Source organism: Tamandua tetradactyla, chromosome 5 (genome assembly GCF_023851605.1).
Source record: "Tamandua tetradactyla isolate mTamTet1 chromosome 5, mTamTet1.pri, whole genome shotgun sequence".
NCBI lineage: Eukaryota > Metazoa > Chordata > Mammalia > Pilosa > Myrmecophagidae > Tamandua > Tamandua tetradactyla.
This window is the reverse complement of record NC_135331.1, coordinates 64,990,720-65,005,619: the sequence shown is the minus strand read 5'-3', so window position 1 is coordinate 65,005,619 and position 14,900 is coordinate 64,990,720. Positions and strand designations below refer to the sequence as shown.

The window sequence follows — 14,900 nt, the reverse complement described above, 5'->3', positions numbered from 1 at the left end:
TTTCTAGATCTGGAGATTCTGAAGACCCAGGCCAGAGGAAATGTGTGACATTCTGAGTTGCCTGGGGTGAAAGATATTAACATTTCTGAGCAGATGTGCTGTATCAACTAATGATGGCACTGATTGCCTTGAAAGCTCCCATTGGCCGCATGCTTTTCTTAGTGCTAAATGCTTGCTTCACATTATGTCATTTAGTCTTCACATGGTAGGCTTTTTGAAACAAATTCTCCACTTTAAATATCATATCCAAGATCATAAAGCTGGTAAGTGAGAAAGCAACCATTCAAATCTAAGTCTTCTGACTCCAATGTTCAGAATTAACTGCCAGTAAATCCTAACCATTGCTTTTTAAAAAAAAGTCAGGCTGTGCCCACTGATTAACATTAGAAATATAAATTAGTTCTTGCAAGAACTACTTCAAAGGTATGATTCATGTACAAAGAGTATTTAAGTCCAGGGTACAGGGGAAAACTGCTATTGCATGCTAAATGGGCTATGTCTAACAAGAAACTATCAGCACTACCACAGCAACAGCAGAGGTAAATAATGGGGGAGGGACAAGAGTTAAGAGGAGGTTTAGATTTCCTATTTGGAGAGGGTGTGTTTATTAGTTTTCTTTCTCTTGGGAACAATGAAATTATTTAAAATTGAGAGTACTGATGAACTATGGACTTTGGGTACTAAACATGATGCCTGATGAATGCAGGTGGCTAAGGATGCACTAACTGAGAAGTAGATTAGCAAATGATGGTATATACTTATGAAAAAGGTTGTGCTGCTACAAAAAGGAATGAAGTCGTGAGGCATGCAATGATGTGAATGAACACGTGGGACATTTAGTGAAGCAAAATAAGCCAGAAACAAATGAACAACAATGGTATGGTGTCTTTTAGAAAATGCTTATAAGAAAACAGGGGCCTAGATTGTAAGCTTTTACAGCAGACACATTAAGTCCGGAGTGGTGATTATTATTTCTGGATTTTGAGACACTGTTTAATATCTCCTGATATTTAGAGATAAGAACAAAGCTGATCAGGTTGGGGTTAAAGTAATTCACAATACAGGGGTAAGGAAGACAGTGTATATATTTTAGAACCACACATATTCTTTGAGACTGAAGGAAGAAAGGTTTATTTGGTCTGGAACTGAAATTTTTTATAGCTCATAATCAAACTCAACCTATCCGTATAGCTCATTTGAACAATTGAAACACAGGCAGCACAGAATATGAAAGAGGTCATTTAATCCTGTATAAATTAATGTAATGCCTGGCTATATCCTAGAGTATATTAAGCAGATCATCAAAAAAGTATTGGCAAAGTCCCTTGAGGGATGGGAGAAATAATATGGAACTATTAAACCTTACCATCAGGGAATCCCCTAATACTGCATCCAACTTTAGGGACACCCAAATCAATAAGCTTGATCTTGAGGCTTACTCTCATGAAGCTTATGTAGGTAGTGGAGAAGCTTAGCCTATGTACAGAGCTGCCTGAAAGTTACTTCTGGACAACCTCTTTTGTTAGTCAGATGTGGCCTCACTCTCTCTAAGCCCAGCTTTGCAAGTGAAATCATTGCTCTCTCCCCTACATGGGACATTGCATCCCGGGGTGAAAGTCTCCCTGGCAACATGGGAGATGACTCCCAGGGATGAATCCAGACCTGGTATCATGGGATCAACAATTCTATCTTGATCCAAAGGGGGAAAAGAAGTGTAACTAATAAAGTATCAGTGGCAGAGAGAGTTCAAATAGAGTTGAGAAGCTACTCTGGAGGTTGCTCTTATGCTAGCATAAATTAGACACTGCTACCTGTCATAGCCTGCCAAACCCCAACCAGGATGATTCAAGCCAAACCTAAAGAACACCTAGGCAATATATAAGATTCCACAAGGGTTTCATGCACTAGTATAACTTTCCAGAAATCTACAACCTCCAGGTGGGTCCCTGGTTCAGATAAGTCCTGAAACCTAGAGGACCCAGCCTCTCCAGAACGTCAGATATGGTTTCCCTACCTCATATTAGTAACAGACACTTCCAATGTGAAAAAATTAGAGTAGCCATAGCCCAAATACCCATAAAGAGTGAAAAAGAAAGATCAAAGGTGATGGTGGAGTTATACAGAGAAGGTAGGATTTAACAAATGAATAAGATTGCTGAATCATTAAATTAATATCTGTTTTAGTTTCCAGTATCTTAGAGCAGGTAGAAGTAAAAACCTAAATTTCTGGAACTGTAACCCATGTCAAACTTTGAAATATGTTCTATAACTAATTGTGGTGCTGTGCTTTGAAATTTATTGTTTTTAGGTATTTATGTTATTTTTCACGAAAAAACAAAGAAAAAAGCTGATTGTAATCATGAAAAAATACTTATTCCTTCTAGCCTCCTAGATTCTGGAGCAGTTAGAAGGAACAACCTGAGAGGATCATATGGTAGCCCATGACAAACTTTGAGATCTTTCCTATAACTACTTGTTGAAGAGTACTTTGAAAACTATTGCTTTTTTATTTCTTTGCTTTGTATATATGTTATACTATACAATTAAAAAGTTATTAAAAATGAAAAAAATAAATGAAATAGAATAGGAAAAAATCAGGCTATTGTGAACTAGGATCTCATCAATTTTTGGAGAAAGGTCAAGGATTTGCCTTTGGGTGTTCCAGGAAATATGGCTTCCCTCTACCTACCAGGACTTAGACTATTAGTTCTAACCACTAAGTCCTTTCTATTTTGAGCTGTGCTGTCTTCTTATTGGAGAATCTGAAACAATGGTGGAAGGGAAAGAGTCACAATTCTTGGTAAGAAGAAAAGCTTATACTTAAAAAAAAAAAAAAGAAAGAAAAAAGACACAACATTCTGAGCATAGTGTAAGCAGTCATTGAAGGTTTGGCCCAAATTCTTGACACAAAGCTAATCAGTGACAGAATGAATGTTCTTATAATCTTCAAAATGTAGATTTTTTTGCCAGGTAACTGACCCCAAGTTTGGATGAACTTGTGACATCAGCAGAGTTCCTCAGCATGAATGGATGCTTAAATCCTTTCCTCATCCTTCAAAATGACCACATCTTCATGTTCAAAGAAAACCTGTACTGTGTAAATCAATATAACATGGCTTTTTTACAGCCTGAAGTCATTATATATCCACCTCGGACCCAATCCAAGAGAGTTAATACTGGAAAAATAGGACTGCATTAAATTCTTCTTTCTCACATAACTCCATACCACAGCATGGATTTTGAAGACAGATTTATAGTCAAACTTCAGGGCATATCAGATTTCAGACAATTAATCTTAGTATTGTTGTAAGGCATCCTTTGAAAAGAGGCAAGTGACTGAGCTGGGACCAAAATGTTTTATAAAGTCCCACTTATAAATTAACAAAACTGAAATATAACACAAATAAATTATCCCTATGCTTAGGCCATGTGCTTTTTGAAAGGAATGTTGTAGAGATAGCCAGCCAAATCTCCTCTGACTGTGGGGAAAGTAATTCTAAACTTCAAAACATTATTATGGTTAAATTTTAGTTCAATATTAAAGTAATGGACTGCTAGTTTTCACTGTTATGCAAAAGCAATTTGAGAATTTATTATCACAGAACGTGAAATCGTGCTTTCAGGCTGCATAGTCCTAGGGGGGGCAATTGCAGTAGTGAGATTTATGCAATAACAACAGAGATTAGAATTTTTATTTTGACAATTTTTCATTGTCCACCAGGGGTTTAAGAGCCTAATATTATATAGATCTCTGGAGCTTAGCTGCTGTCATAGGAAAATGATGGTGTGAGAAAAGGGGGGGGGGGGGGGTGAAATGATGTCTTTTCATGAAATAGCTTGTACATGAAGAACTACAGTCTTAGAGTTGGAATGGACGCTAGAGATGACCTAACCTTTCGTAGGACAGAACTAAGAGGTGTAATAACCTGAGATCATGGGGTGTCAGATACAGATTCTAGAACTCAGGTGCTTATTTTTGAACTTCTAACCCCCATAAGTACACTTATGGTGGTGCTGGGAACTGGCTGAAGAAAAAACAAGTATGAAATACTTAGTGCACACTTCAACATTGTTTTGAGTCCACTATTATGATTAGATATGTTCCCAGTAGTGACAAAGGAATAAAAATAGTTTATTCTTGGCATGTTTACAAACACTGTCAAACACTGGAGAAGACTGAGTCAATTACCTCCTTGTATTCACTTAATGATGCCTTGTGGACCAAAGGAGTGAAAATAAAACCAGAGAAAAAACAACTTATGAGATTGTCATATGGAACTTGCTAGGAATGTAAGTTTAGAGGTTAAAAGAGGCAATACTTGTTAAACATATATTAATGCATAAGATTTAAAAATCTAGATGAAATATTTTGCTTATATAAAGTTGCATTGCAGGAGAAGCACTGGCCAGTCATAACAAATCAGCAAAAAGCATAAAGAGTATATTAAAGATTCTAGAAAAAGACTAGTTTTTTCGGTGAGACTAGAGTTGTTAAGTGTTCAGCACATAAGCAAGCAAGACAAATATTTGCTGAATGAATATAAAGGAGAGAACTGCTACAAGTTTGACACTCAGTGAGGTACAAAAGATGACATAGTATTTGGGGACTTACCGTTTCCTGTAATTTTGGTGAAATTCACAAGGGTTCCTCTTGAGGACAATGGATTCTATGGGAGTGCACCGTAAACTGGAGAGTCCCATTAGAGTCTCAATGTGGTTTTCAGCCAAAGACAAATGCTGTATCTGAGATATCTTTGGCAATTGTTTGAAAGATGTAAGATGGTTTTTGTTCATATTTAAAACTCTGCAGCTGGGTACAAAATATAAATATCTCGTCATCCATCTCCTAAAGAGGATGGTTAGGCACCAATCTCACAAAGGGCAAAGGGCTAGCATTCCTCACTGAGATCATAACCCATCAAGAGAGTGGGAGTGATGTATTCTAAAAATGTGGTTTGTAAAAAGAGAAATGTTAATATTAAAATATTAAGAGAAAACAAGCGGGATACACGCAACTGTAAGCTCGCTGAGTATGGGAATCTGTTTTCTTTCCCAATGGATATATTTAGTATCTCAGATAATATCTGGCCCATACTGGATTCTCATTATGTCCTGAAGGAAAGCATGAATGGTTACACATGATCTCAGTAACGTAAAATTGCACATATAGAAGCCTAATAACCTGTGAAGAGTGAGTATTGCTTTAAGTGGTGATATTATATTTTTCTTGCTTTCTTTCTACTTTGCTGCTTTAAAAAATTCCTATATTAAGAAAATAGCATTTTAAATCAGGAAAATAGCCTTTTATATAAAAGAAAACTAAAAGGTATCCTTAGGAGAAGAAAAGTATGTTAAGCATTTAAGTTGAATACATTTCCTTGATAAATAGTGCCTCTCAATATGTTTGCCTTGAAACCACAATTGTGCAAGAATCTGTGCGAATGGAGAATGTAACTCAAAATCCATCACTGACACCTTGCCTTAAGGAAATATTCCTTTATGTATAAATTGGGATTTAATAGCCAAAGAGAAATCCAGGTCCCATAAAGACATTGGATAAATAATTATTAAAGGTAAAGATGGTGCTATTCAGAGAGAAGATTTCCATTCTGCTCATTAGAAAAGAGGATTCAGATTTAACACACCCAAGTTTCATTGCGATTTGTTCACATCTATTATTTTCATTTTCCTGTGTTTCCTTCCAGATCTTTTCCCTAAGCATGTTTTACATCAGTCTCTGATCACTTTGACTTCTGCTCTTTTCCATGTTGCCCATAGTCTTAGGAACACTTGATGACCATGTGAGCTCCTAATCTCCAACCCTTCCCATGCAGTGCCAGACTCTTTTTTCCTTCCCTCTGACTCGAAATCTCCTCTCAAATCTTTTCTTTTCTGATCTGCTAGTCACTCTCTCACTTTTTAATGCATATCCTATTATCCTTCAAGTCTCTCAGAATCACCCAATCACAGGTAACCCCAATCAGTTGGAAAATGTTAATAGTGGGGTGGGGGGAGGCAGCAAAACCACGTGGACAGTTTGAAACAAATTTCTCTGGAAAAGAAGGGAAGGAAGCTATGAATGTGCATGCTTCGATTTCTTTTTTTTTTTTCTCCCTTGACACATTGATTTGACAATTGTTCTATTGCATATTATATATCCTATTTCTAAAGAAATAAGAAGGAACAGGAATCCATCTAGAGGATAATAGAGCTGGTTGAAGTTTTTTTTTTAATTTTATTTTTTTAAGGATTGTGGTGTTTTCTTTTTTACTTAAGGTAGCAAAGATTTGAAAAATGTACTGATCTTAAGTCAAATTCAGATACTCCAAGTAATGATCTTCTAATTCAGTGTTAATATGCTATAGACATATGTGCTCATTATAATTTTTTTGTCATTTTTTTATTAATTAAAAAAATTAACTAACACAACATTTAGAAATCATTGCATTCTACATATACAATCAGTAATTCTTAATATCATCACGTAGATGCATATTCATCATTTCTTAGTACATTTGCATCGATTTAGAAAAAGAAATAGAAAGACAACAGGAAAAGAAATAAAACGATAATAGAGAGAAAAAAATAAAAAAAAGAAAAAAGAAAAAAAAACTATACCTCAGATGCAGCTTCATTCAGTGTTTTAACATAATTACATTACAATTAGGTAGTATTGTGCTGTCCATTTCTGAGTTTTTGTATCCAGTCTTCTTGCACAGTCTGTATCCCTTCAGCTCCAATTACCCATTATCTTACCCTATTTCTATCTCCTGATGGTCTCTGTTACCAATGACATATTCCAAGTTTATTCTCGAATGTCGGTTCACATCAGTGGGACCATACAGTATTTGTCCTTTAGTTTTTGGCTAGTCTCACTCAGTATAATGTTCTCTAGGTCCATCCATGTTATTACATGCTTCATAAGTTTATTCTGTCTTAAAGCTGCACAATATTCCATCGTATGTATATACCATAGTTTGTTTACCCACTCGTCTGTTGATGGACATTTTGGCTGTTTCCATCTCTTTGCAATTGTAAATAACACTGCTATAAACATTGGTGTGCAAATGTCCATTTGTGTCTTTGCCCTTAAGTCCTCTGAGTAGATACCTAGCAATGTTATTGCTGGGTCGTATAGCAATTCTATATTCAGCATTTTGAGGAACCGCCAAACTGCCTTCCACAGTGGTTGCACCATTTGACATTCCCACCAACAGTGGATAAGCATGCCTCTTTCTCCGCATCCTCTCCAGCACTTGTCATTTTCTGTTTTCTTGATAATGGCCATTCTGGTGGATGTGAGATGATATCTCATTGTGGTTTTGATTTGCATTTCTCTAATGGCCAGGGACATTGCACATCTCTTCATGTGCCTTTTGGCCATTTGTATTTCCTCTTCTGAGAGGTGTTTGTTCAAGTCTTTTTCCCATTTTGTAATTGGATTGGCTGTCTTTTTGTTGTTGAGTTGAACAATCTCTTTATAAATTCTGGATACTAGACCTTTATCTGATATGTCATTTCCAAATATTGTCTCCCATTGTGTAGGCTTTCTACTTTCTTGATGAAGTTCTTTGATGCACAAAAGTGTTTAATTTTGAGGAGCTCCCATTTATTTATTTCTTTCTTCAGTGCTCTTGCTTTAGGTTTAAGGTCCATAAAACCGCCTCCAATTTTAAGTTTCATAAGATATCTCCCTACATTTTCCCCTAACTGTTTTATGGTCATAGACCTAATGTTTAGATCTTTGATCCATTTGGAGTTTACTTTTGTATAGGGTGTGAGATACGGGTCCTCTTTCATTCTTTTGCATATGGATATCCAGTTCTCTAGGCACCATTTATTGAAGAGACTGTTCTGTCCCAGGTGACTCGGCTTGACTGCCTTATCAAAGATCAAAGGTCCATAGATGAGAGGGTGTATATCTGAGCACTCTATTCGATTCCATTGGTCGATATATCTATCTTTATGCCAGTACCATGCTGTTCTGACCACTGTGGCTTCATAATATGCCTTAAAGTCAGGCAGCGTGAAACCTCCAGCTTCGTTTTTTTTCCTCAAGATACTTTTAGCAATTCGGGGCACCCTGCCCTTCCAGATAAATTTGCTTATTGGTTTTTCTATTTCTGAAAAGTAAGTTGTTGGGATTTTGATTGGTATTGTGTTGAATCTGTAAATCAATTTAGGTAGAATTGACATCTTAACTATATTTAGTCTTCCAATCCATGAACACGGTATGCCCTTCCATCTATTTAGGTCTTCTGTGATTTCTTTTAACAGTTTCTTGTAGTTTTCTTTGTATAGGTCTTTTGTCTCTTTAGTTAAATTTATTCCTAAGTATTTTATTCTTTTAGTTGCAATTGTAAATGGAATTCGTTTCTTGATTTCCCCCTCAGCTTGTTCATTGCTAGTGTATAGAAACACTACAGATTTTTGAATGTTGATCTTGTAACCTGCTACTTTGCTGTACTCATTCATTAGCTCTAGTAGTTTTGCTGTGGATTTTTCAGGGTTTTCGACGTATAGTATCATATCATCTGCAAACAGTGATAGTTTTACTTCTTCCTTTCCAATTTTGATGTCTTGTATTTCTTTTTCTTGTCTAATTGATCTGGCTAGAACCTCCAACATGATGTTGAATAACAGTGGTGATAATGGACATCCTTGTCTTGTTCCTGATCTTAGGGGGAAAGTTTTCAATTTTTCCCCATTGAGGATCATATTAGCTGTGGGTTTTTCATATATTCCCTCTATCATTTTAAGGAGGTTCCCTTGTATTCCTATCCTTTGAAGTGTTTTCAACAGGAAAGGATGTTGAATCTTATCAAATGCCTTCTCTGCATCAATTGAGATGATCATGTGATTTTTCTGCTTTGATTTGTTGATATGGTGTATTACATTAATTGATTTTCTTATGTTGAACCATCCTTGCATACCTGGGATGAATCCTACTTGGTCATGATGTATAATTCTTTTAATGTGTTGCTGGATTCGATTTGCTAGAATTTTGTTGAGGATTTTTGCATCTATGTTCATTAGAGAGATTGGTCTGTAGTTTTCTTTTTCTGTAATATCTTTGCCTGGTTTTGGTATGAGGGTGATGTTGGCTTCATAGAATGAATTAGGTAGCTTTCCCTCCACTTCAATTTTTTTGAAGAGTTTGAGCAGGGTTGGTATTAATTCTTTCTGAAATGTTTGGTAGAATTCACATATGAAGCTGTCTGGTCCTGGATTTTTCTTTTTGGGAAGTTTTTGAATGACTGATTCAATTTCTTTACTTGTGATTGGTTTGTTGAGATCATCTATTTCTTCTTGAGTCAAAGTTGGTTGTTCATGCCTTTCTAGGAACTTGCCTATTTCATCTACATTGTTGTGTTTATTAACATAAATTGTTCATAGTATCCTGTTATTACCTTCTTTATTTCTGTGAAGTCAGTGGTTATGTCTCCTCTTCCATTTCTGATCTTATTTGTTTGCGTCCTCTCTCTTCTTCTTTTTGTCAGTCTTGCTAAGGGCCAATCAATCTTATTGATTTTCTCATAGAACCAACTTCTGGTCTTGATTTTCTCTATTGTTTTCATGTTCTCAATTTCATTAATTTCTGCTCTAATCTTTGTCATTTCTTTCCTTTTGCTTGCTTTGGGGTTAGTTTGCTGTTCTTTCTTCAGTTCTTCCAAGTGGACAGTTAATTTCCGAATTTTTGCCCTTTCTTCTTTTCTGATATAGGCATTTAGGGCAACAAATTTCCCTCTTAGCACTGCCTTTGCTGCGTCCCACAGGTTTTGATATGTTGTGTTTTCATTTTCATTCGCCTCGAGATATTTACTAATTTCTCTTGTAATTTTTTCCTTGACCCACTGGTTGTTTAAGAGTGTGTTGTTGAGCCTCCACGTATTTGTGAATTTTCTGGCACTCTGCCTATTGTTGATTTCCAACTTCATTCCTTTATGATCTGAGAAAGTGTTGTGCATGATTTCAATCTTTTTAAATTTGTTGAGACTTGCTTTGTGACCCAGCATATGGTCTATCTTTGAGAATGATCCATGAGCACTTGAGAAAAAGGTGTATCCTGCTGCTGTGGGGTGTAATGTCCTATAAATGTCTGTTAAGTCTAGCTCATTTATTGTAATATTCAAATTCTCTGTTTCTTTACTGATCCTCTGTCTAGATATTCTGTCCATTGATGAGAGTGGGGAATTGAAGTCTCCAACTATTATGGTAGATGTGTCTATTTCCCTTTTCAGTATTTGTAGTGTATTCCTCACGTATTTTGGGGCATTCTGATTCGGTGCGTAAATATTTATGATTGTTATGTTTTCTTGTTTAATTGTTCCTTTTATTAGTAGATAGTATCCTTCTTTGTCTCTTTTAACTGTTTTACATTTGAAGTCTAATTTGTTGAATATTAGTATAGCTACTCCTGCTCTTTTCTGGTTGTTATTTGCATGAAATATCTTTTCCCAACCTTTCACTTTCAACCTATGTTTATCTTTGGGTCTAAGATGTGTTTCCTGTAGACAGCATATAGAAGGATCCTGTTTTTTAATCCATTCTGCCAGTTTATGTCTTTTGATTGGGGAATTCAGTCCATTAACATTTAGTGTTATTACTGTTCAGGTAATACTTTCCTCTACCATTTTGCCTTTTGTATTATATATATCATATCTAATTTTCCTTCTTTCTACACTCTTCTCCATACCTCTCTCTTCTGTCTTTTCATATCTAACTCTAGTGCTCCCTTTAGTATTTCTTGCAGAGCTGGTCTCTTGGTCACAAATTCTCTCAGTGACTTTTTGTCTGAAAATGTTTTAATTTCTCCCTCATTTTTGAAGGACAATTTTGCTGGATATAGAATTCTTGGTTGGCAGTTTTTCTCTTTTAGTAATTTAAATATATCATCCCACTTTCTTCTTGCCTCCATGGCTTCTGCTGAGAAATCTACACATAGTCTTATTGGGTTTCCTTTGTATGTGATGGATTGTTTTTCTCTTGCTGCTTTCAAGATCCTCTCTTTCTCTTTGACCTCTGACATTCTAACTAGTAAGTGTCTTGGAGAACACCTATTTGGATCTATTCTCTTTGGGGTGCGCTGCACTTCTTGGATCTGTAGTTTTAGGTCTTTCATAAGAGTTGGGAAATTTTCAGTGATAATTTCTTCCATTAGTTTTTCTCCTCCTTTTCCCTTCTCTTCTCCTTCTGGGATACCCACAACACGTATATTTGTGCGCTTCATATTATCATTCAATTCCCTGAGCCCCTGCTCAAATTTTTCCATTCTTTTCCCTATAGTTTCTGTTTCTTTTTGGATTTCAGATGTTCCATCCTCCAGTTCACTAATTCTAACCTCTGTATCTTGAAATCTACCATTTTAGGTTTCCATTGTTTTTTTCATCTCTTCTACTGTATCTTTCATTCCCATAAGTTCTGTGATTTGTTTTTTCAGACTTTCCATTTCTTCTTTTTGTTCATCCCTTGCCTTCTTCATGTCCTCCCTCAATTTATTGATTTGGTTTTTGAAGAGGTTTTCCATTTCTGTTCGTATATTCAGAATTAGTTGTCTCAGCTCCTGTATCTCATTTGAACTATTGGTTTGTTCCTTTGACTGGGCCATATCTTCAATTTTCCTGGTGTGAAATGTTATTTTTTGCTGGCGTCTGGACATTTAATCAGATTTCCCTGAGTGTGAGACCCAGCAGGTTGAAATATTTTCCTGTGAAGTCTGTGGGCTCTGTTTTTTTTTATCCTGCCCAGTATGTGGCACTTGTCTGTCTGCGGGTCCCGCCAGCAAAAGATGTTGTGTCTCTTTTATTAATGCCACTATTGGTGTTTGGTTGGACCCAGTCCCTGCCACTGTCAGAAACTCCCTCCTCTCCTTCCAGGCAGCCGCCTGTGGGGGAGGGGTGCTGGTCGCCGGCTGCCGCGGATTGGGGAATTTGCTGATCCGGGACTCACCACCGGACCGGAAAGCCACCTGTGGGGTAGGGGTACCAGTCACCGGCCGCTGCGGCTTGGGGAACCCCCTGATCTGAGACTCATAGCCAGTCCAGGAAGCCGCCCACAAGAGAGGGGGGCTGGCCGCCAGCTGCTGCGGCCCGGGGAAGCGCGCACCGCTCGGGGAGCTCACCGCAGTGGAGTCTCGCAGCCGGTCCAGCCAGTCCAGACTTGGGTACGCTGTGTGTCCGGTCCCTGCCATGGCCCCGGGAGCTGTTCTGCACTGTTTCTGGTCACCTAGTAGTTGCTCTGGAGGAGGAACTAAGACGTGCGTACCTTACTAAGCCGCCATCTTGGCCCCGCTCCCTCATTATAATTTTTTGTAGTATGCTTAGTTCATTGTGTATTGGAAAACTAGAACTAATGCATCCTTATTGTTCCCCTTACCTAAATCAGATTTACTAAATGAATCAACATCAACTGCTACTGATTTTTTAAAATTATGGAGTGATGTAAATTTCTCTTGAAATTTTTTAGGCATTTTAAAATTAGACATTTAAGAACAATATTAGGTCAATTCACATAGTATGCAAGCAAATCTCAGGTTTTGAAAGGGCTTTGAAAATTACCAAAGTTGAGGATACCAAGACACATGACACATCCTGACACTTCCTCTGTCCAGCTAATTTCCTCTCATGTACAGCTACAATGGTCTCTTTCTGTTACCCTATCTCAGCCCAAGCTCTGAGAGGTATCTTAACCTGTGTTCCAGAGTTTATCCTTCCTACTTACGGATGTTTAATTCACTTCATCTCCTTATTCACTCCTGAGGAACTCTGCCTCTCACCTTTCTCCTAAAGCTCATACCACATACCCACCCTGCCTGGTGAGGCAGATGTCAGCTCTGCATAGAAAGGGCTCTCAGGTAATCTTGAGCAAAGAGGCTGGTTATTTTTAATACCAGCTGTTTGGGATCCTTGGGAGAGAAGGATCCATGGCAATATTTTAACTATTTCTGTCACTGATCTGCTCATCAATCACCTCCATTAGAACATAACCCTGAAGCCAAGACTTTTGACATGATATATACAACTATATAACTTGTATAGTTAGCTTTGGCTTCTCAAACTGCCTTGTAGGATCTTTCCCAGCAGATTATCAATAACTATGACTGGCAAAAAAATTACTATCTTACAACTATGACGTATATGTAATGTAATTGTTTTTTTGCCAGTTTATAACACAAGGAAAATGGCAAGCTATTGTGCCAATAGGGCTCCATGATTACAAATTACTTCTCTAAAAATCAATACTAAACATATTAGTTTGGAAAAGAACAGATTTTCCATCAAAAGTGGGACATTTTGTTATGCAAAATTCTGTTTGCTTTAACAGAATTTAAGATCTGACCACATGAGGCATAACAATACATATAGACAAATGTCAAACATATCCAGAGAGTAAAGATTAAACTTGAACTTAATAGCTGGACATACTGGGAGGCAGATACCTTGGCAATTTTATGGCACTTAAATCCACCAGAGAATTATCCACTAACCAGAGGGTTTGGACTTGAATTAGTCTTCGAAGGATCCTGTTAAAATTTTCAACTTGATAAGGATCCCCCAAATCCTGAAACGAAATGTTCAAATTCTGAAGGAAAAACAAGTGAGAAGAAAAAAGCAAATTCTTTGTCAACTTCTAAAAATATTTATTAAAAATGTATGTATTATTAAAACATATAGTTTTAATCCTCTTTTTTTTTTGTCTTGTTAATATTCATACATCCAAACACTCACAATTATGTTCCAGCAATTCTCAAAGAAGTATTGGGTGGCATACAAGGATTAGGGAGTTAAAAAAAAAACTCTCAAACAAATTCTAAAATTCTCTAGCAGTGACAAATGGGGGGAAATAAACCTCTATTTCAAAACGACTGGTTTAATTCATTAGTTTATCATCAGCCTCATTTGGAAATATTCAGTAATCAGATTTATAGGAATTGTGGAGTAAGGTAACACTACTCGCAAGATAAAAACTATGATTTTACTTTAAATAGGGAAAAAAAACCCAAAATGACTTGGAAATATTTCAAAGAGAGTGGATATTTAATTTTTCCTTTTAATACGAACTTGATGTAGAAGAAACTAAAACCACTTTCAGCAGCAGATGGTATAAACTCTACTTCTAAATGTCAGCACAATGTTTTGATTTCCACAATTTTGCCATCAAGTTCTGCCCATAAATATTACCAAATGAAATGAGAATCTTCCTTTAAAAATTCTGAAGCAAAATAATTTACTATTCTTAAGGCAATGTCCATATCTTTATCTTTAGGACCATCATTAATATATTGAAATTTTTAGACATTATGCATTACACAATTTGCATTAGTTCCATTTTCCAGGAGTATAAAAGCTACCTAAGAGTCATATGAGGAATCTAGAAGACAAAGCACAAAAAAGTTTCAACAGAGTATGATCCACAGAAGAGTAGTCATTTGATTATGCTGGGGTTTGCCCATCACCCTCTTATGAAAATAGTTCATCTATTTGGCTTGTTTTGCTAGGATTACTACTGCATGCATTTTCTACTTGGTAAGGGAGGCTCTGGCAGAAAAGGGCCACTGTGTTGGCTTGTACAAAGAAATGTCTTCCATGTACCTAATCATCCACTCTCCCATAGAGGATGACTGTGCCTTGTTTTGTCTGAGTGTATTAGGTTTGCTTGCAGGTATATGAAGTTACTACTTTGGATCAATTCTTAAAATTTGATGAGTTTTATGGCATCAACTATGACTATTACAATCAATGCTGTTTTCTAAAATGTTCCATTATAAACTAGAAAATAAAGTTTGGAGAATTTATTTGAAAGGCAGCATGGTATTACAGAAAAAGCATTGGCTTGACATCAAAATGAAAAGCTTTCATTTTCATAAAATACCATGGAACCTTTTGCAATGATTTTAATGA

The 14,900-nt window shown here is 36.6% G+C and overlaps 1 protein-coding gene across 9 annotated transcripts in view; it reads right to left on the bottom strand.

Annotated features, from left to right (window-relative positions):
• LOC143682480 (uncharacterized) overlaps positions 1-14,900 on the bottom strand; it is a 77,116-nt gene that overhangs the window by 44,287 nt on the left and 17,929 nt on the right. For 4 of the 9 annotated variants that reach the window (XM_077159158.1, XM_077159157.1, XM_077159155.1 and 1 more), the window contains exons 5-6: positions 13,439-13,581; positions 4,613-4,810 (exon numbers count right to left, since the gene is read on the bottom strand). In XM_077159158.1, the coding sequence (XP_077015273.1) occupies positions 4,613-4,810; positions 13,439-13,581 (341 nt within the window). Of the gene's footprint in view, positions 1-2,979; positions 3,094-4,612; positions 4,811-13,438; positions 13,582-14,900 lie in introns of all 9 variants that reach the window. The other 5 variants (XR_013175155.1, XM_077159159.1, XM_077159156.1 and 2 more) reach the window with 5 other exon arrangements.